Here is a 23233-nt window from a genome sequence, read left to right on the forward strand (position 1 = left end):
CTTTATTTCTATAAATGAGACCACTTCTTTCCAGACTCTCAATTCAATACTTGTGACATTTTTGTTCTCTCCCTCACCTATACCTTCAAGTACAATTCTCTATTTTTATTATCTCTTTTGAATCCTTTCTTCTCTACTGACAGTTTCATTATCTTACTATGAATGAGACTGAATAAGAATGAATGAAAGGGTGGATTGCTAGCAATTGATTATTCACAATTTATAACCCGGATCTGAGTATATGACACCTTTATCCTTTACTTGACTAAGAAAGACAAAATTAAATAGAAATATTCTATAGGATAATTTTCATAGAGTACGCTTCCAATAAATGTTTAAGTTTGGAGGGGGAAATTGAAGATAAAAAGTAAAAATTATATTATATACAGTTTTGAATATAAGTAGAAATTATAAAATGGAAGTTAAGCTAGAAAGGATATAGAATTTATTAATTTAAAAGTAAAATATTGCAGAGAAGAGATGAACAGTGGAAAGACAGAACTTTGTGGACAATATGAAATTATTCCATTAACCTGGAAGCTTCCTTGATTTCTGTTGACTAATGAAGCTTTTCACTCTATGAAATTTTAACTTAAATTATTTACAATGTTTGCTCCAATCAGTGTGTGAAATGAATAAAGTATAATACTATGTATACAATACTAATATTAATTTTTCAAAACAGTACTTTTGCATTGCTTGATGTGATATTCATCCTATTTTAATTGCCTTTTAAAGTGATTATACTTGCCAACGTATCTGAGAGTAGAACTCTGTTTATCTGTTCCAGCTGAATTACTCGCTAGGCAACCGTAGATCCCTGCATCTTTGGGAGCTGCATTTTTGATAAATAAGGTACCATCTGAGGTCATCCTATACCTATGAATAAAAAACAAAAAGAATATAAAATTGAAAATACCATAATAGTAATATCAAGATAATACAGTGCTTTCCTTTAAAATATTTTCAAATGTTTTAGAGTTATATTTTTGGTGTTCATTGCAGAAATGGTTAACATCATTATTTTATAAGCGGAAATGCAATAATAAGAATAATAATATCATGTACCCACTGTTGGATACATGCCAGTCACTGCTCTAGAAACTTTACTTTTATTTACATCTAAAATTTTCCTAATACCCTAATGAGTTAAATACTATGAATATCTCTGTTTTACAGGTGAGCAAAGAGGTTACAGAACTCACCCAAAGCCAGAGTTAGTAAATGGAAGAACTGGAATTTGCACCCAGGCAATCTTGCTCCATGTGGTGAATTGCTATACTAGATGGTTCTTCAAAATGAAAACTCCAGAGATGTAATGTCTCATGTCACACGGTGAGTCTGTGAGGAGTCTAGGAATAGACTCTGACTCAACTTGTTCGATAATACCTATGACTTCTTCACTGCCAAACCCAGAGTAATGGAAGCCCCACGGCTGGATACTTTGTTGTTTATATTCCACGTGTTTATTATACTCTAGGAGCATGAGTGGATTCAATGCCTTTAAAAAGCACCCAGTGGAATTAAATACTTCCCACAATAGTTTGGCAAAAATGGAAGTAATTACAAAGAATGTCTGTACACATTTTAATTAGAGCTACTGGTCTGTTCTTGATCTCTCTCTTCTGTTAAATCCAGGACAATGTCTTTAATGGATTTGTTAAAACTATATGTTATTTTACCTCACAAAAAGTTTATTATCCTCATTTCAATTACTCAAGTTAAACTAACTGTTTTGGTGCTATGTTTGCAACTCAAAGTATTGGGAAGCACTTGGTCCTAGCTATCGAATTCAAGACTTAATAACCTCAAACTTTATAAAGTCATCATTTATATTATTTTTGACATTCACAGCCTGTTTAGAAAATGTAAAGCTACGTATGTTGGTCAAACCTCCCTTAATATTAGGGATTTGGTCATATTAGTTTGGTCTAGAAGTCTCATCAGTTTTCCTCACTCAATAAAAACAAAGAACATGATACAAACCCAGTACCTGTGTGAACCCACGATAAACATATCATTAACGGTCCAGGCGATCTTTGGTTTGGGATAACCTGTTGCAGAACACATGATGGAGACCTCAGACCCTCCTGTGAAAGACTGATTCTTGGGCATCACAGTGACTTTGGGTGGTTCTGCAAATAAAAGTATATGTATGTAGAAAAATTGCCAATTTATCTTGATGTTAGAAGCTTCCTATGTTAGCAGATTTGTAGGTTTTTCACCACCACACCTTTATTGCCTTCCTCTATGGATGACCCACATCATAGATATGTCAGGAAAGAAACCAGTGGTAATGAAAACAAGGGAAGTAAACTCTCTTTGAAAGTTAAATGAATTTGATCCCGATGTTATATTGTTGTGTTTCCACTGGTTACCATGAAGCCCCTTGCTGGCTTGCTTCCCCTAGCCAACCTAGAGTTTGTGCCACTAATCTGATACTTCTCTATGAACCTGTTCCAAGGCAAAGTCTCTAGATAGAACTTTTGGCTCTTTCTACACAACGAATGTAGGATTGGAGCCACAGCTTGTCCTGACTATGCTGTCTGCTTTGTTCAACTTGATCTTTCTATTTTTATTTATTTGATCATAACTTTGTTAAGGTCAGAAACCATGTACTCACATTATTCCATATTCTATTACATTCTATAGCATTTAACATCCCTTGTATATCATGCAGTGGCTTGTATATAAAAGACACTTAAAACTTTTGATGGAATGCAGTTTCCTCAACTGTAACCTGGCTCTGAATTGTAATCTCTGCCAGTCCCTCCCAAGATCCTGCTACACTGGTCATTTGACTCATGTCTGTGCATCCACAGGACCTCAACTTAACAAAAAATATCAGTTATTCAAACTTTCTGTTTCATTACACTTCTATGACAGGAAAAAGACTTTTGAAAATGAAACACTAAATCAGGAATTTATCATCAAAAAGAAAACAATTCTCTGAGATAATTCTGGGATGTTGATATATTTGTCTTAATAGATTACATGTTTTACATCTATGTTGCTACACAATAAGAATTAATCTTCAAAGAAGGTACCATCAAAGAGATATTAAGTAACTCCTAATGTAAATATCCACCACTCAATAAGGTAAACAAAAGTAAATTAATTTCCAGTGTTTGAAACAGTCAGATTTCATGAGTATTAACAGAAATAAATAAATTCATTCAATGACATCTGTTTTTTGCACAATTATTATGTGCCAGGCACTGTGCTAACTTGCAGGGACACACAGATGACTCTAACAGGCATGCTGTCTGCTTTCCATTTAATTTGGTTTTTACTATAAATAAAATTGAGGAATTCAGTTAGTCAGTTAGATGTGAATATATTTATGATATATCTTTCCTGTAAGTTGGTCTGCAAATTGTGGCTTAGTTTCACTAAGGAACCATTAGCTTGGGGAATCTCTATACATGTGAAAGAGATACAAATGGTACTGCTGGGTGGCAGCAGCTACACAACTGAAGGAAGTTAATTAGTGCCTAATTGCTAGCAGCTTAAAATTGTCCCCCTCCTCTTTTTTTCCTGTTTACATTGTGTTTTTCAAATTATGATCTAGTCTTTGAAGTTAATGTTTGCAGGATTTTTTCCAGTCCATGAATTTGGTTGATAGCCCCATTATTCCACGGATTCTTGTTGGTGAGCATAGGGCTAGAGAAATGTGTGAGGTCAAGGGCAGACTGACTATGGCCAGTAAGTTCAAATTGTGATTCCATCTGGAGTCCATCAATTTTGAAATTCTGAAGGACTGCACATGCTGTAGGGATGTTGCAGATAATCTTCAGGGGATAAGGGGGAAAAAATGAACAGTTCTTTCTCTTTGGAATTTATTGAAATGCACATTTATTCATTCCCATCTTCCTAAAATGTTTCTCGTGTCTAGCTATTGACATGGAATTGCTGCAAAGATTCAAGCAACTCCAGAATTTTTGTCCAAACTTGGTGTCTTCCAACATAGTCTGCCAGAAAAGGCCTGGCATCTCTCCCAGCAAGAATCCCACTGGTAGGCTCTGTAGTTCAGATATCAAAGTAAAAATAAGCCAGTTACCCAAACCAGGATGCAGAGAGCTAAGAGGTCATTGAGCAAATACAGCCTGGATATAGGGTGCTACTCAGGGTCATGAAATAAGTCTGTGTGCAACACACAGATGGGATGACATCATACCACAGGAGGTGAGAAATTTACCATTCCCTTAGAACATTCCTGCTGATTGCTGGGCATGGTGGCTCACGCCTATAATCCCAATGCTTTGGGAGGCAGAGGCCGGTGGATCACCTGAGTTTGAGAGTTTGAGACCAGCCTGACCAACACAGAGAAACTCCGTCTCTACTAAAAATACAAAACTTAGCCAGGCGTGGTGGCATATGCCTGTAATCCCAGCTACTCAGGAGGCTGAGGCAGGAGAATCGCTTGAACCTGGGAGGTGGAGGTTGCAGTGAGCCAAGATCATGCCACTGCACTCCAGCCTGGGCAACAAGAGTGAAACTCCTCACACAAAAAAAATAAATAAATAAAATAAAATTTTAAAAAAAAAAAGAATAATCCTGCTGATAAGATACTTAGAAAGAACATGAACAAATTCAGAGGAGCAAAATTAGATTTCCACCAAATAACAGTTGAATAAAAATGGTCAAAATGAATTAGCCTTTACTTAATCAGGTTAAATAATGATATAATAGATCTCACTATAGTTACTTCAACTGCTAATTTTTTAATTCCTAGAAAAACCTCCTTACTTTAATGAAATAGTTTCAATGGAGCAAGAACATGGAAGTGAAGAACCACAGTTCAACTCCATCAACAGAGTAACATCATTTGCCAACTAACAAACTGAATCTGCATCTCTTTATTTGCAATGTAAAACCCCATTCGGATAGGAAAAATACATAGTACTAATGTTGGATTTATAAGTCCGGAGTTCAATTTTAGGTTTTGGAGAGAAGTAATCCATTTTTACTTGAGATTTCCAATCTCATATCACCACCATCATCATTATCACCATTATCATCACCACCACCACCATGAGCAACCAACACCATCATCATCAAGAACAACTTGCTTTTGATAGCCAAAGCATTGGGAACACAGCACTCTAGTAAGTGGCAAGGCATTAATTTGCTTTTTATTTTTTAATTATAACAAAAGCAAAATATATGTTTTTGTAATTTCCTATCAATAATTTAGAAGAATTAAATATAAATATAAAATAAAAACCAACACTACTTTAAGAATTGGGTATCTTAATACACTATTAATGGTAAGATTAGCAAAAATGAAGTGTAAGAGGCCATGAAAACAGCTATCTCACTGCCTACAAAGACTAGGGAAGAAAAAATCTCACCTAATTCTCTTGGAAACTGCCAACACTATCTTCAAGCTCGGGAGACATATTTCCTGTCAGCTGGGTCTGATTTGTTGCTCTTAAGCCTCCGGTAGGAAATTTCTGAGAGAAGATATCTAAGGACTTTTTCTTCAAGGTTATTTAATTACCACCAACAAATTAATTAGATAATGCAAATGATTTAATTACCTAAGTCACAATTAGCAATATTTGTCACCACTAGTATATTTAGAATACTTGGGCAAATTTCTATGTGTTTTCATTTTTTCAGCCAACAAACATTACTGAGTACTGACTATGTTTCAGACACTTTATGTCTTCAAAGATCTCACAGACACTATAAAGTATATTATGCAAAATTAGGAACTAAATCTCTTTCTAGTAGTCAGTTCATTGAAATAGGAAAGTAGTGCTTTCCTTCCGTCAGTGCCTATTACATGCCAGGTATCTAACTCTAGATCAATCATTTATTTTCCACACTAACACTATGTAGTAAGTGTTACTGCCATTTTACAAACAAACTATGACTCAAAATGGCTAAATAATTTGCCCAGTCACTCAAAGGTGGAGCTGGAATTCAAATGCAGACATTGCTTGCTCCATGGTTTCTGTCCGTAACTTAATGGGAAATAATAGTACCTACCTCATGGCATTATTATGGATTAGCTAGGTTAATATACATAAAACACTTAGAACAATGCCTGGCATGTAGTAGGCATGATGTAACTTTTGCTATTATTAGTAGTATTCCTCTATATAGCAAAGTGTGACAAAGAATGACCAAATAAAGTACTATCGCATTTAAAATACATCTGTGCATATGTACTATCTAGACATTTACAAATGAAAGTTGATCAACACAATCCTCACACTTACATACTCCATTTAGATTATATACCCTATTTCAGCCTGTGCACGGTGGCTCACGCCTGTAATCCCAGCATTTTGGGAGGCCAAGGTGAGAGGATCACTTGAACCCAGGAGTTCAAGACCAGCCTGAGCAACAGGGTAAAAACCTCTCTCTACTAAAAATACAAAAATTAGCCTGGCGTAGTGGTGCACACCTGTAGTCCCAGCTACTACTTGGCAGACTGAGGTAGGAGGATCACCTCGGCCCAGGAGGCAGAGGTTGCAGTGAGCTGAAGGTTGCAGTGAGCCAAAAGTTGCAGTGAGCCGAGATCGCACCACTGAACTCCAGCTTAGATGTGAATGAGACCCTGTCTCAAAAAAAAAGATTATATATCCTATTTAAAAACAATATTTGTTATATCTTATTTAATTCTTCTGAAATCTGAACTATTTCTAGATACTTAAAATTTACTACAAATTTCAATAAAATAGATAAAATTAGATTTTTTCCTCTGTTTTACTGATGGAAAAAGCGTGCTACTTACCATGTCACGTGGCACATGTAAAAAGAGTATGATAATATAATGAGCATGTGGTTATAACATTATTTTCATACTTAGTGAAGTAATTCTCATCATTAAATACTGACTTCATCAACCATCTTGAGAAATATTTCCTTTTTTGTTGCAATGTTCTCTCTGGTGACATGGCCTAATTAATGACAGACATCTACCCTTTCCTGATACCACAGAAGACAAATTAATACTTCTAATGTTCATACAGAAATAACATCAAGGAGAAAATGAGGCTTTGTCTGGCACTTTGATTTCTATGTCACAACATGTGATTACGGAGGAGACGTCAGCTACACGCTAAATATACTCAAATTGAACAAGGACTCCTGGGTTGGTCCCCAGCCTTAAAAATCCTCCTCATAAGGGAACAACCAGTGGAATCAACAGAAAACTATTTATTTTGTCAGATAAATAGGAAAACAATCTTAAAACCTTAAACTCCTACTATATATGTAAAAACTTCCCCTTCTCTCCCACACTTATGTAAGCTTTACTCAGAAGCAGTATAAGCATTTGAAAATTAAGCAGCCACTGTATCAACTTAATAGTGACAAATTGCTTTAGCCTATTTTGTAAAATTTTGCAAAAGTCACTCACATGATTTTGTTTCTAAATTGGGGTGAATTAATGATATAAACAATATTTTAAAAATAACAACTATAAATTTTTCGTGAGATCATTACCAGATTTTGTTCTAAAATATGGTTTTAAATGCAAGCAGTAATATGCTGGCTTGTGTTGCAACTGGAAAAGAAAGTACTCACATAATGACATTTCAAACTGCTGATGCGATTCAAATAACCCATTGAAGTTAACATGGAAACATGACAGATAAGGGTAATGACCAAGACTTCCCTATAGTGTTATTGTTACATTGAGGTTCATTCAGCAATTAAGAAATTATACATCTATTGTGTGCAATTATGCATTTTCCCTCTGTGCAAGGCACTATGGGTTTAAAAAATGACAATGTGATATTGTGAAATATACATTTTGCTTTGTCCCATTTCCTGACATATAGCTCCTAACATCCTTTGAATCTCGGTAGTGATAAAAGTTTATTTTGCATGCTAATTGGTGACTGGTGGTACCCAGATGGCTTCAGGATGGGGCTAATCACCAGAAAGACCAAGGCATGATGGAACTTTCAATCCCACCCTCAAAATCCAGGGAAGGGAGAGGAGATGAAGGCAGAGATGATCACTGATGGCCCGTGATGTCATCAATCATGTCTACAGAAGGACATCTCCTTAAAAACCAAAAACAAAAAAGCCAGAGTTTGGAGAGCTTCTAAAATAGCTAAACATGCAGAGAATAGCTGAACACATAGAGGTTCCTGGAGGATGGTGTGAAGCTGTGTGCCTGCTTGATCAGAAGCATAGGAAGCCCAGGGCTTGTGATTGGCATTTAAAGTAGGTGCAGTTTGGTGGGATTAAGCCCTTAACCTGTGGGGCCTCATGCTAAATGAGTTGATTTCTGAATTGAATTAAATTCATGGGCACCCAGTTGGGGCCTAGAGAGTTGAAGATTTGGTTGTTGGTGTGGAAAAAAAACTTACACATTTAGAAGTGCTGTAAATTGAAATTGACCATAGTAAATAATAGCAGTCTGTGAGGATTAGATGAAGTAAAGTATGCTATCAACTCCCAAAATTTTAAAAAAAATGTTAGTTGGCAGCTTTCTTTAAATAATTTAGTGGGTTGATATGCTTGCTAATTGCTCATTTGGTCTCTCTTCCCAGGAGTCAAAACACTGAGAAAGGAGTATTGTTTTCCCTGCTACTGCATTCTATCATTTAGCCTCTCCAACACTTAGACATCTTTTCCACCAGCTCACTTAAAGCCACCAGGTTTGGCTTAATACACATTTTCACATAGTCTATTTTTGCTGAAAATTAAAATGTCCACAGTGTATCACTTCTTCATAACAATTCTCTTATACACTTGAATTACTTATTAAGTCATCCTTTTTTACTTTTGTTTGGTTTTTGTTTTTGTTTGAGATGGAGTCTTGCTCTGTCACCAAGGCTGGAGTGCAGTGGCACAATCTCAGCTCACCACAACCTCCGCCTCCTGGGTTCAAGTGATTCTCCTGCCTCATCCTCCTGAGTAGCTGGGATTACAGGCATGTGCCACCAGGCCTGGCTGATTTCTGCATTTTCAGTAGAGATGGAGTTTCACCATGTTGGTCAAGCTGGTCTTGAACTCCTGACTTCATGTGATCTGCCTGTTTTGCCTCCCAAAGTGCAGAGATTATAGGCATGAGCCACTGCACCCGGCCTTTTTTTTTTCCTTTTATAATCTAAATAAGTCTAATTCTTTAGTCTTTCCTTCTAAATTCTATTTAGAGACCCTTTAATATTTCTCTCTTTTAAGTTTTAGAGAGCATTCTCTTCATCTAAAATTAAAGTACTCTAACATCTTTATAGTACACAGATTCCTTGGATGAAAGCCAAAAGTAACTGAAACATGATATTCATTCATACATGTTATTGCATGAAATTGGAATGTTTTATAACAGAAACTTGCCCCTAACTATGGAGATGGTAGATTACATTTGGCAGATAAATTAAGTGAATACCCAATTTTTCCTATAGAAAAACCTAATTTAGTTATCAGTTGAAATTCCACATTTATTCATTTTCATAGACCCCATTTTGGTTCAGAAAGAATTTAAAGGACTTACTCTGTAACACAGTCCTACAAAATTCCAGATCCTTAAGCTTTCAAATATGAATGTTTGTAGAATCAGATGATCTAACTTGACATTTTAAGTCTGACTGCTTTATGATACTTTTTAATTTAGAAATAATTCCATGTGGTGGATGCTTGTTAAGTACCAAATAGGTTTTTAAAATATGCAGAATAACTTCTGAAATGTTATAGATATGAGATAAACTTCCCAACAAGTGGAACAGTTATAAGTAATCCATTCTGAAGACCAAGTGAGGTCATCATCTCAACACCAAAGGTCTTCAGGTAAATTCTATGTACTTACCATTTTTAAATACATCTCATACTCTTTAAAAAGTATTCAGAGGGCTAGGTGCGGTGGCTCACACCTGTAATCCTAGCACTTTGGGAGGCCGAGGTAGGCAGATCATGAGGTCAGGAGTTCGAGATGAGCCTGGCCAGCAAGGTGAAACCCCATCTCTACAGCGATTTTCAGGGAGCAAGGGAAGATAACCATAAGGTCTGACTGCCAAAAGGGTCGGGCAAAATAGAGCCATATTTTTCTTCTTACAGACAGCCTATAAATGAATGTGCAAGTAGGAGAGAGATCACTAAATTCTTCTCCTAGCAAGGAATATTAAATATTAAGAACCTAGGAAAAGAATAGCATTCCTGGGGGGAGATCTATAAATGGACACTCTGGGAGTGTCTGTCTTATGCGGTTAAGATAAGGACTGAAATACATCCTGGTCTGCTGCAGTACCCTTAGGCTCATCAGGGTGGGGAAAAATTCCCGCCCTGGTGAATTTGAGGTCAGACCAGTTCTCTGATCTTGAATCCTGTTTTCTGTTGTTTCAGATGTTTATCAAGATGATACGTGCACAGCTGAACATAGACCCTCATCAGTAATTCTAATTTTGCCCTTGCCTCGTGGTCTTGCTTTGCCCTTTGAAGCATGTGATCTTTGTGACCTAATCCCTATTCATACAGCCCCTCCTCTTTTGAAATCCGTAATAAAAACTTGCTGGTTTTGCAGCTCAGGGGTCATCACGGTCCTACCAATATGTGATGTCACCCCCAGAAGCCCAGCTGTAAAATTCTTCTCTTCGTACCCTGTCTCTTTATTTCTCAGACCAGCCGACACTTAGGGAAAATAGAAAGAACCTATGTTGAAATATTGGGGGCTGGTTTTTCTGATAAACATATTTAAATAAGCTTTAAGTCATTTTAAAAGGCAACAATTTTGTGGCATAAGCTGATACCATTCCTCAGTTATTTCTACTAAAAAGCACTTTTACCATTCTACTGAAAAGAACTTATACCACTCTACTGAAAAGAACTTATACCACTCAACATGCAGTGATGGAACTGCTGTCGTATCCTTATACCTAACAGAACTAGGAGCTGCCTACAAATAAACCTTGGAAAGAATTATTTTCTCCAAAATAAACTTTTTAGAACTCAACTTTTTAATATTTAAGGGAATATATCACTAGATCCTTACTTTATAATCTATACTTCCATTTATATAAAGCAGATAGGAGATGTTTCTTCTTAGAAATTGACCTAAAATCTATTTTTATCTTAAATACTGTTGCTTTTCTTTTTGAGAGGCATTATTTGTTAATTCATGTTCTTAGTTATTTCTTATTTTTAAACATTTATTTTTTCAATTATATTAAATATGAAAGTGATAAAGCACATTCTCAATATCTAGAAAACAAAGAGAACAAATTACTCATACATAATTCAATCCTCTAATAAAATTAATGTGAGCATTTAAGAAAATTTAAATTCTATTTACACAAAGTTTAAAAATAATCCATTTCTTTTAAGTATTTTTTCAAGTACAGAAAAGCATGAAATGATTTATGAAAAATGCAAGTTAACTGCCTGAAGTAGATCTTAAAAAGGAAAAACAAAAAAACTACAAGTCAAAAAGTCACTTATAGTTCTGCTACCCCCAAACAATCATGTACACGTTTGGTATATATCAATCTAGTTATCTTTTTTCTCCTAGCATAGCAGTGTTGGCTTCCATTAGTTTGTTTGCATAGCTGGACTTCTGAGTCTTATGGTAAACCCTGCTTCAGGGTATTCCTTTCCTGGGGAATTTCCTGTGTCTAAGGATACCATTATCCTCGTGGTAAGGAATTCTCATAATGAAGTAAGCATATCAACTCATTCACATTCTCACATGCTCATCAGTGTGGCTGATTCAAACAGTCATAGTTTCTGAGGTTAGCTTTGCCTCCCAAGGCTTTTTTGATGAGTTGGTAATGAGCTTGATAATAGTCACTGAGGGAAGTTCACCAGTTCTTCATACCATAGCTTCTCCAATTTGGATTTTTTTGCTTTTCCTTTTTAAGATCTACTTCAAGCCGTTAAGTTGCATTTTTAATAAATCATTTTAAGAAAGCTATATATTTGGCATTTTTCTTGAACTGTTGGACATTTGAGAATGTCTTTTTGATGGATTTTTATAGGAAAGACAACTTAACTGGATTAAATTCTTGGATTCCATTTTTTTTTTAAACTACTTGCATCTTTCTTATTATTGTGTCAGTTGGAATTCTCAATTGCAAACAACAGAAACCAGGTTGGCTGACTTAAGTAGAAAAGGAATTCATTGGGAAAATTTTTTCTGAGGTACAGAATCAAAAGGAAACTGGATATCAGATAGAAATGGTGTGGCTAGACCGCTGAGAACACAGCCAACATCAGTCTGTTAAAGTGATGGTGAAGGGCCACTGGGACATTTGCTTCTGCTGTTGGACTCTAAATTCCATGATGCTGCCAAAATTAGAATTTTTTCAGTGTTCATGGTCTTGGCAAGAGTGAAAGTCCCACTGGGAGCATATTAGTGGCTGGCTGTGGGTCATGTGATCTAGGGAATAAGGAAAATGAATTATCTGACCTCACTTGTTTTCTGCTTCCCACCAAGATAATAAATAATTCCTCCCCAAATTAGGGAAAGTATTCAGACCCTAAGAGCAAAATTATGACAAATATCCACTGCAATTATCTTCTAGCTTTTAGCATAAGAAGTCAGACACAAATCTGATTTTATCTTTCTGTTTACAATGGGTTTAGTCATATGCTTATGGGGAATGAGTAGATTGTTCCTACTAGTAATTTCAAATTCAGCCAGGATGTGTCTAGATGAAGTTCTCCCTTCATTTACCTTGGTTAATCTACTCACTCAAGACAACTTTTTCTCCCTAGAACAGTTTTCTTCAATTATATCTCGGACTATTTCTTTAGTTTCAATTGTCTTTGTTTCCTAAACTCCTATAAATTTTAGATTAAACTTATTTTTTTATTTCCACTTAAAAATCATATTATTCAACTGTTAGTTCTTTTCCTCAATGTTCTGAAAGACTTCTCAAATTTATGCACCACATCCATGATTTTTTATATAGTATAAATTCTGCTCTTCAGTGCCTCTATTACATATTTGCACTAAAATATTGCATTTTAAAAATCAAATCTTTTCTGACTTCTTCCATTCCACTTACTATTATTACTATTATTATCATTATTATGGAGATGGAGTCTCGCTCTGTTGCCCAGGCTGGAGTGCAGTGGTGTGATCTCAGCTCACAGCAACCTCCGCCTCCCAGGTTCAAGAGAGTCTCCTGCCTCAGCTTCCCAAGTAGCTGGGACTACAGATGTGTGCTATCATACCTGGTTAATTTTTGGTATTTTTAGTAGAGACAGGGTTTCACCATGTTAGCCAGGATAGTCTCAATATCCTGACCTCATGATCTGCCTGCCTCAGCCTCCCAAAGTGCTGGGATTACAGGCATGAGTCACTGTGTTCAGCCCATTCCACTTATTATTGTCCTTTTGTTTTAGCCGGTTCTTGCCTTATGTTATGGTTTGAATGTGTCTCCCTGAATTTGTGTGCTGAAAACTTAATCTCCAATGTAACAGCATTGGGAGATGAGGCCTCATGGGAGATGTTTAGGTTTCTGCCCACATGAAAACATTAATACCCTTAATTAAAAAGCTCACAGGAGTAGATGTGCTCTTTTGCTTTCTTTGTCTTTCTGCCCTCTACCATGTGATGACGCAGGAAGAAGGGCTTCACTAGATGCCCCAGTCTTGATCTTGGACCTCCTAGCCTTCAGCACTGTGAGCCAATAAATTTCTGTTCATTATAAATTACCCAGTCTCAGGGATTCTGTTATAGCAGCAAAAAAACAGACTAAGATACCGTATGAATATACACTGTCATCTAAAAGAAGTGAAGTCTTTTTGAAAGATAATGGGCAGACCAAATACCTTTTCCCCTTGTCTCTAGAATAAGCTGCTTTCAAAGCGTCCATTTCTTGTAAGTATTCCCTGCCTGCCTTGTTTTGTTCCTCGGCATTTCTACTTAAGTCCTATGCTTCATTTCCCCCCCACTGTTTTATTTATTTCGATAGTTTTCTGTTTATTCATCTTCAAATGAAGTGACATTCATCCAAAACTAGTGTCTTTTAACAAAGTGTTTGGATGGACTTGACTTCATTCTCACTCTGCTTCTGTTCTGGAGGAGCTGAACCCCCTTTTCAGCTCTGCAGCTGAGTGAGAGTCTGACATACATGGCTCCTTGCCCAGTCCTCATCTATGGAGCTCTTTTGGCTGAGATGTGATGCTCCCCTCTGCAACCATCTGTTTCTAAAATTCCTAACTGACACTCGTATCGATGTTTCTCTTGCTTTCAAATACTTTCATTGGTGTGAAACATACATCCCAGGTTACATATATCCAAGGTTACAATTTTCTACCTGGGACCAGGTTGCCTGCTCATTTACTATCCTGCTAGTTTCCTAACTGAATAGTTAGAGGTAGTATGAGAGAATAGCATTCTGGCTTCTTCAAAGAGTAACATTTTCTTTTTGGAGCAAACTATAAAACAAGGACAAAGATACTTCCTATTTTCATGTGAACAGAAAAAGGATGGAGCACTGTTAAGATTTTCATTCCAGTGATCTTAAAATATAGATAAATATTCTATATACATATTTATATAAGAAAAAATCTTTATATGTAATACATATAAAATTCCTCCTAGGATTTTTGCTGCTGTTAATTGCTACTAGTTTTTAGTATTCTTTAGCTTTGTCTTTTTGAAGACTTTATATATAATTTATTGTCAGGTAAAGAAAGGCTGCAATACTAGACATATACTATCTTAAAGAAGAAAATTCTTGCTAATTATATTTTGTAAAATTACTACAAAAAACTTGTAAAATCTGGATTTTTAACTCTTAAAAGTATTCCAGATAGAAATAGTTCCCAAACATACCAGTGGAAGCATAACAACATAAATGAGGCTGTGAATTAAGCTACTGATTCCCCTTTAAATAAGAAAACTATTCCTAAAGTTAAGTATTCAATCCAAGTATTATTTTGTCTTTTAAGTTTTCTAAAACTATTTGTTATTTCTGCTTTTAAAAAGATTTAACTGCATTAAAGTGAAATTAATTTGTAATGTAAGATTTAATGCCAATAGTTTATCAGCTCTCATATTATCATAAACTTTACCTTTAGGTATGGCAGTTTACTTCATCAAATACCCATAGCTTTCCAATAGTGCATTCAACCATAAAATAATACACTTAGGTAACTACAATTAGCAAAAGTCTCTTATTTTTACTGAGCAGTACTATCAATTCTAGAGTATATTTTTGTTAGATTTTTGAAACATCCTTTATCATCAAAATTGGCCCCTCAAACTCAAGGCCAACTAGACAGGCCATAAAATAACACCTCTAGACAGATTGACACCACTAATACAGATTACCCAGTAATGATGTACTGTCGAACAGTTTTTATATTTATGTTTTGTGTATTATATAACATCTTACCTCAGCACTTTGTAAATTGTTGGATAATAATGGCTTTATTTTACCAGAAAGAAGAGAGTCAAGGGCTTCCCTTAAAGATACACATTTCTAGATCATATGGTTCATTCTGTAGAATGGATATATATGCTGTTTTCAGAAAATGTCCATGGAATTACTTGAGAAGGCTATTAAAATGCAGATTCCCAGGCCACACACCAGACCTATAGAAAAAACATCGCTTGATGTGGGGTTAGAAATATGCATTTTTAAAAAAGTCCTTGGGTAATTCCTTACTCATGGAAGTTTGAGAATCACCGCTCTAATGAACTAAACAGAAAAATTATGGACTATAATGTTAACTTGGAGAAACAAGGAAGGCTCTGATTTGTTTATGATCTCATTCTAAGGGACTTCAAATAAAGAACCAAGATCAAATTTCAGAAGTCCATTAGCACTTATTTTATCCGAAACAATCAATTTGGTAAAACAGTTCCAGAGTTCTAGTAACCCAAGTTGCTAGAACTTGGATCGACTCATATTATCTAGGCAGTTTCATGTGGAAATGTGGTGAACCATTTACAAAAGCAACATTTCCCTAGAGGATTCCCCAGATCAACTAACAAAAGACACACATTCTGATTGCAGCATATATTTCAACTACCAGGGAGAAAACTATAATCAGATGTCAACCATTTTGTTAATTCTCATGGTAGTTTCGCTTTTCTGTCATTAATAACATTCTAAGAGTTAGCCTTGAAGCTCAATGGTCATTTTCTTAGGTAACCTTGCTAAAAAGTTACCTGAGACTGTTACTTCAGGCATGTTATAAAATTGTTTCTAATACCACAATCAAATAGACCCAATTCTGGTGCAATCAGTCTCCCACATCAAGGAACTGAAATAAAATATTCTGCTGAGGCAGTAACTGAACCTTTCAGCTTAACAGTGAAAAACTGCCAACAGTAATTTTTTCATTACATTAAGACTCCCAGCTGGTCTATAGACATTTAGAAGCCAAATATGTTTCCACTGAAAGAGAAACTTTGGAGTGGTTTCTCCTCATCATTTGATGGTCCTGAACAATATATATTTAGTAGCCATTAACCACATTGCTCATAAATTCATTTTCAACTATTGGAACATGTAATCTATGAATACATAATTCAAAATTGGCTCACAATTAGTTTATTTTCAATAGGCACTTGTGTGTGTACATGTGTGTGTAAGACAAATAATGTTAAAAACAACTCTGCTTATGTTTCAATAAAATTTCACCAAGATGAGACGCATCTTAAACTTTTATTTTAAAGGTATTAGTGAGAATTATCACACAATTTCACAACGAAAGGTAAATTAGTTATGTATGCAATAACACAGTACTTAAATTGGGAAGAAATTGTTTTTTGAACAATTATTAATTAGTATGCTTTGTAAAAAATCCACAAGATGGATTAAAGAATTTAAAACTATTAAATTATCCAGAGACAATTTTTATATTGTCTTAAAATAAACATCTTCAACCACTATGATTAGTTATGATTGTATTAAAGTTTCCTATTTGTTAGTGATGTTTTAGTTTCCAGTTTTCTTGGCCATAGACCACTGAATACGCTCACTCTCAAATAGCCAACTTGGGAGGACAAAAATTTTAAAAAAAGAAGACAGAAAGATGTCATAATTCAGAAGTTACCAAAAGCACTGTACCTTGCACTGTGAGGAAAACTGAAGCGGCTGATGATCCACCTTCACTAGACACCGTACAAAGATACTCTCCAGCATCGTTGAATTTCACACTCTTTAGCTCCAATGACAGATTAGTCAAGGTCCTAATTCTTGCTGGCTCTGCCAGTCTGACATCTCTGTCATTCCTCTGCCAGGTTAGATTGTAATCCACTGCGCTGATGATGAGACATGTTAACACTGCTGTCTCTCCAGGAGTGACTGTAACATTGCTAGGCACTTGGATAACTGGAGGCGGTTCTGTGTGAAATCAAAAAATTCAAATCAAGAGATCTAAAAGCCATTTTGCTCACTTACAGATGTGGTTTAAAAACTGAATAAGTATGTATTGAATATCCAGTAGGAAAGATGCAGTGCAACAGAACTTACTCCATTAATGCGTATGACTATGAGCCCCCCCAAAATTATCACTGAAAGGATGCTTTAGAAAGTAGTACACAATTACATACCAAAGGATACTCAAGCCAAATTATAGACATGAGAGTCAAAGAGGCATGGCAAAAGAGTATAACTTGACTGATTTAGGATTGCAAAATGAGGCCAAGTTTTTATTGATGAAAGTAGCATTTGCGAACTTTTAAATTTTAAAAATATATATTTAGCGTTGTAAAGAAAATAGCACGCAAAGGATAGTAGACATGAAAATGACAGTATCATCTTTCAGGGGAGTTACAGGCTCATTAAGAAGACATAGGACAATAGAAGAGTAAGATAAATGTTCAAGCAAAAATGGGGAACAGTTTGATTTATGAAGTTCAGGTGAACAGTAGGAACAGACCATTAATAAAATTGTACACAGAGCCATATACACAAAAGGCATTGAGTAATGCATGTGTTTCAGATATGGTCAAAGGCCAATTACTAATTAAATATTTAACCAACATTTTTGCAGAAAATCACATTTCTCTAGTTCATTGGTTCTTTTTATTATTTTACTTTAAGTTCCGGGGTACATGTGCAGAACATGCAGGTTTGTCACATAGGTGTACGTGTGCCATGGTGGTTTGCTGTACCTATTGACCTGTCCTCTAAGTTCCCTCCCCTTGCCCCCCACTCCCCAACAGGCCCTGGTGTGTGTTGTTCCCCTGCCTGTGCATGTGTTCCCATTGTTCAACTCCTACTTATGAGTGAGAACATGCGGTGTTTGGTTTCCTTTTCCTGAGTTAGCTCTAGTTAGTTTTGAGAGTGAATCTAAATTCTCTCTCCAAAGCTGTCTCTGCTCAAATGCTTTAAAATGATCCCCTGTAGGCCGGGCGCGGTGGCTCAAGCCTGTAATCCCAGCACTTTGGGAGGCCGAGATGGGCAGATCACGAAGTCAGGAGATCGAGACCATCCTGGCTAACACGGTGAAACCCCGTCTCTACTAAAATACAAAAAAAATTAGCCGGGCAAGGTGGCGGGCGCCTGTACTCCCAGCTACTCGGGAGGCTGAGGCAGGAGAATGGTGTGAACCCAGGAGGCGGGGCTTGCAGTGAGCTGAGATCTGGCCACTGCACTCCAGCCTGGGCAACAGAGCCAGACTCCATCTCAAAAAAAAAAAAAAAATGATCTCCTGTAGCAATACATTATAAATAATGCCGCAATAAAAACTGCAGTGATCTATGCTAGCTAGAAATTCATGTGTCTGTTTTAGTTTAATATGAAAGTGTGTCAAATATTCAAGATCAAACTTTATCCCCGTGCTATTTAAAACTATGTATGAGTGCAGATTAATATAATAAGCCTAGAATGGAGACTGAAAACAAGTATACCAAAACCACAGTGGTTATCTCTGAGTGATATCATATGTGTGTTTTCCATATTTTGTTATATTTATCATTGTTTTCCAAACTGTTTCTAAGTAGTATATGCTATTTTAAGTTAAAAAAATGTTTTATTATTTTGTTATTTTTTAAATCTCTTATGAAAATAGCTAGTGAATACATTGGAAAGAATACAGGACAAAGGAAGCTTTGATTGGAGTCTGGCTAGGGTTCACAGATAAAATGCAGGACACTTTGTTAAATCTGAATTTCAGATACAAATACAATAATATTTCAGTACAAGTATGCCTCGTGTAATATTTGGGTCACACATATGTGATATTCAAATTTAACTGGGCATCCTGTGTTTTTAATTTGCTAAATTTGGTAATAATAGGCCACCTAGTTCTACCCCTAATTAGTTGTGTGACTTTAGATAAGTCAATTTAGTGATATTAATAGTTTAGTTTTTCTATCTGAAAAATAAGATGATTAATTTATCATAAAGACTCCTTCTAGCTCTCAGATCCCTATGAAACAAACATGCTGAAGGTTAGACACCCCTTTCCAGTGCTGCTCACATCCAATTACTTCTTAATGAAGGAAGAAAGACCCAGCTTTCCTCGCTCAATTCAGGGCCCTCCCAGCTCCAGAGCTGCCTGTAGGCCCTTGCTGCAACTGTAGCTCAGTTCCTCTTCTTCCACTTCCCTCATTCCCTTACAGGTGCTTTTCCCTAGAGAACTCTCCAAAAACCCTCTTGCATACAAACTCCACCCCAGATACTAGTTTCTCTTTGAATATAAATTCAAATAAGTACCTGCCAACTTTCTAATAACATACATGAGCAGATGAGATTTGAAATAATGACATACGACATCACCACTGCATAAATACTTCAAGACAATAAATATTATACACATGGAAATATTTAGACATATGTGAATAAATTTGGTAGGAATAGGGGAGTGATGAGGGAGAATTACAGCAGTTTGTGAAGGAGGCCAAGATTATGGATTATCAGAAATAACCTGTTCTAGGAGTACAAAGGGCAGCCATTCCTGAGTGAAAGCAGGCTGGGATTAGGGTAGCAGAAAGGAAACCTCAATAATCAGGGAGGAACAGTGACAAGCGTAGGCTTGGGACATTAGGACCATGAGACTGAGAATCAGGAGGCCAGGAATCTACATCTTATGACCTATCTACCCATTTGATCATAAACAGGTCACTTGCTTTCTCTGGGTTCTGTTTCATTAGCTATAAAATGATAAGGTGGTGTAAGATTATTTCCAAATCTTAGCCTTTCTAAAAGAATATTCTGTAATTATAATTCAAGGTTTCCTGTCACTGACATGCCCTTGACAAGTTTTCTCTCTTCAGATTTTTACCTAAACTCAGAATTTTAGTACTCTGTGTGTGTGTGTGTGTGTGTGTGTGTATGTGTGTGTGTGTTGGGTGAAGGTCATTGTGTTAGTAAAACAATTCAGTACAGATAATTAATATAACTTAGTATCAAACTAAACTACCAAATGTAATTTGAAAAGAATAAGTTTTTCATGCTTCTGCAGTTTCACTCATTTGATTCTGTGTGTTTATATTCAATAAAAGAGAAGAACAATGCTTTCTACACCTATTGTGCATTTAAAACAATCAATAACCCAATAACCAACATTTCAAATGAACCAAAAGTCCTCAAACATGTCAACTAGTAAAAAAGTGCTGGCAAAAACTGAGGCGACATATTGGTAAAACTTGGGCATTTCTTTAAACTGCTCTTGGGTGTTCCTTGACTTTATAAAATAAAATAATATCCATAATGGCATGAGAATATTAGTGTTCAATAATGCTTTGTTTCCTAATACCCCTTTAAAAAATATAAGATCTAATTATCCTGTGAATTTGCACCTGATTCCAGTATGCTGATAATTAGTTACAGTGCGGTGGCTGAGCTGGGACCTCAGCCTAGGCTAGGGGAAATTCGGAAGTGGGTGGAGCTTAAAGACTGGCATATTAGGCAACAGCTAACCCAGAAAACAAAAAGTCCACTCTTTCAAGTTCAAAGGGGCACTCACTTGTGACTTCTGCTGTTATAGTCATTGCCCTTGCCATCACCGTTTCTGCCCTATTCTTTTTAAATTGACTGAGTGGAAAACAATTCCTGAAAGTCAGCTCGGGCACAGTACAATTTCCTAGTTATTCCATTGCCTGGCTGGCACAGATCACAGACGGCTACTAGAAGGACATGTGTAGAATACACATATGGAAGTTCCTGACACTGTCAAGCCCAATTCATGACAGTCAGTTCACAAGTTCTTCCTGGCACTTCCCAGTTATTTATGCAAGATGTCTGAATCAACTCACTCAAACCTCTTTCCTTGTTGTCCTTCTCTTAAAAAGTATTGCTGGGAAAAATACTCAAGTGTTCAAGTATTTGTTTTCCCAGAAGCTGAGGAATGCTGACATAACTCCAATGCTTTTTGTAATTATTGAACATGAAAAAATGAATAGTTTGTGATGTATGTCAACTTGCTAAATTGTTTCAGAAGACAAACGTTTTCTAGCAGTAACAGAATACAAATAGTTTAACTGCAAGAAGAACATGCTTGTCTGACTTGCATGCTTCTGCTTTAAGGTTTTGAAATTACTGATAGCAAACAACAAATCCTAGACTTCTAAATATATGATATACCTATAATTATAAGCTTCTTTTGTCTTAACTTGTCTGAAGAAAATGCACCCCAGTACTAAAGGCAAATATAGACGTTGTAACAAATTCAACAGCAGCAATATATAGGTCAGAATAGGTTACAATTAAACACATAGCGACACTAGTCCACAAGGCAGGTAGAAAATCATTCAGCCTAAACAAAGTTTTCAATTATAGATAAACACCAAGCAAATGACTTAATCCTGATCATTGATTATAAATGGTAGTCTTTTATCCCCTAAAAATTAGGTGAGATGAGAGGAAAAATTATTTTTTTCACTTTAATGTATTTTACCTTATAAAATAGTATGAACTATATCTCCCATCTATTCATAGGAAACGTACTATCTGAATGCAAAATAATTAGCACTACTTCTACCCTTCTTAGTGTGAATATTGTAGCCACTGAGGTCCTGTGTTCTTAGAATACAATCGTTTTCATTATTATCTTTAATTTAAATATCAGAATCTACTCATAAAAATGCTCTGCTCATTATGAATATGGGAGAGGAAGAGTGAACATTTAACCTTGTTTTAATCAGAATAGATCCTTCACTTAAATTTTATTTTCTCTCAGGAAAATGCTATATGATCATTTCAAAAACTATTCCTTAGTCCCCGACAATAATGATAACAACAATAATAATAATCACTAATGTCTATGAAGTGTTTCTATGTGGCAGGCTCTCTTCTAAGTGCCTTGCGTATATTACATATCATTTAATACTCACTGTTTCCCATGAAATATAGACTGTTCTTGTTGTTATGCTTTTTTTATAGTTAGGGAAACCAAGGCATAATTATTATCCTTAAATAATTAGCCCAAGGAGGGTCATGTATCTGATACATGGTGAAGCCAGGATTTGAGTTCTCCATTCAGTGGAGAGATAGACAATAATAAAATAATCATAAAGACAATTGTATAAACACAAACTGGTTAACAAACATCCCATTTCCACAGCTGCATTAATACTTGGGCAACCGCAAAGAAATTAGTGGTAATTACCTGATACATCAAAAAATGTCTGTGCCCGTCCAGTACCTGCACTGCTGACAGCGATGCACTCATAGAAACCTTCGTCAGACAAAGTGACCTTTTCAATATGTAAGTTCACACTGGCAGATTCTCTGGAGGGAAGATAATGGAAAACTTTTAGTTACTACAAAATAAGACCAAGTTGAAAGCAATGATTCACTATTTTTTTTGAAGTTTCATTCAAAAGAACAATGTAAATAAAATAAATTGATAAAACTGCAGGGTTCTTTCTAACTTAAAATGACACACCATTTATATTTTACTAGAACATGAGGCTTTTCTACACTGAGCAAAAGATACAACATAAACAATAATTATAGAAGTTGAAAATTTATTTAGGGAAATATTTTGTAGCTATGTCAAAATATAAGATAACAGAGCTGGCAAAGAAATACTCATTAATCCTCTCTCCTTTTAATTTTTCCAGTTTTTGGTCATGTCAGTAGGAATCTTAGACAAAGCAATTTAATTAGGCAATATACAAATTTGAGGTAGGAAATCTACTTTTTGATTCTAAGAAGATACATTCTCCTTAACTTTCTTTTAGATAAGCTCCACATGGGGCGATAGGCCATATATCGTTCAACCTACATGCACAGTGAGAAATGAAAACAAATGATCAGTTTTATAGTTAAACTCTAAAAAAAAATCCCTCTACTATATTATGTACTCATTCATTTAATATTTATTCTTTGTCCTCTAACACTGTTCAAATTATTTCTCA

The 23233-nt window shown here is 35.7% G+C and overlaps 1 protein-coding gene across 1 annotated transcript in view; it reads right to left on the reverse strand.

The window, feature by feature from the left end:
• The window catches only part of HMCN1 (hemicentin 1), a 452346-nt gene that overhangs the window by 235963 nt on the left and 193150 nt on the right, over positions 1-23233 (reverse strand). Inside the window, exons 10-13 of the mRNA XM_025362857.1 lie at positions 22480-22601; positions 16992-17267; positions 1994-2135; positions 752-879 (exon numbers count right to left, since the gene is read on the reverse strand). Of these exons, the coding sequence (XP_025218642.1) occupies positions 752-879; positions 1994-2135; positions 16992-17267; positions 22480-22601 (668 nt within the window). The remainder of the gene's footprint in view (positions 1-751; positions 880-1993; positions 2136-16991; positions 17268-22479; positions 22602-23233) is intronic.

Source organism: Theropithecus gelada, chromosome 1 (assembly GCF_003255815.1).
Source record: "Theropithecus gelada isolate Dixy chromosome 1, Tgel_1.0, whole genome shotgun sequence".
NCBI lineage: Eukaryota > Metazoa > Chordata > Mammalia > Primates > Cercopithecidae > Theropithecus > Theropithecus gelada.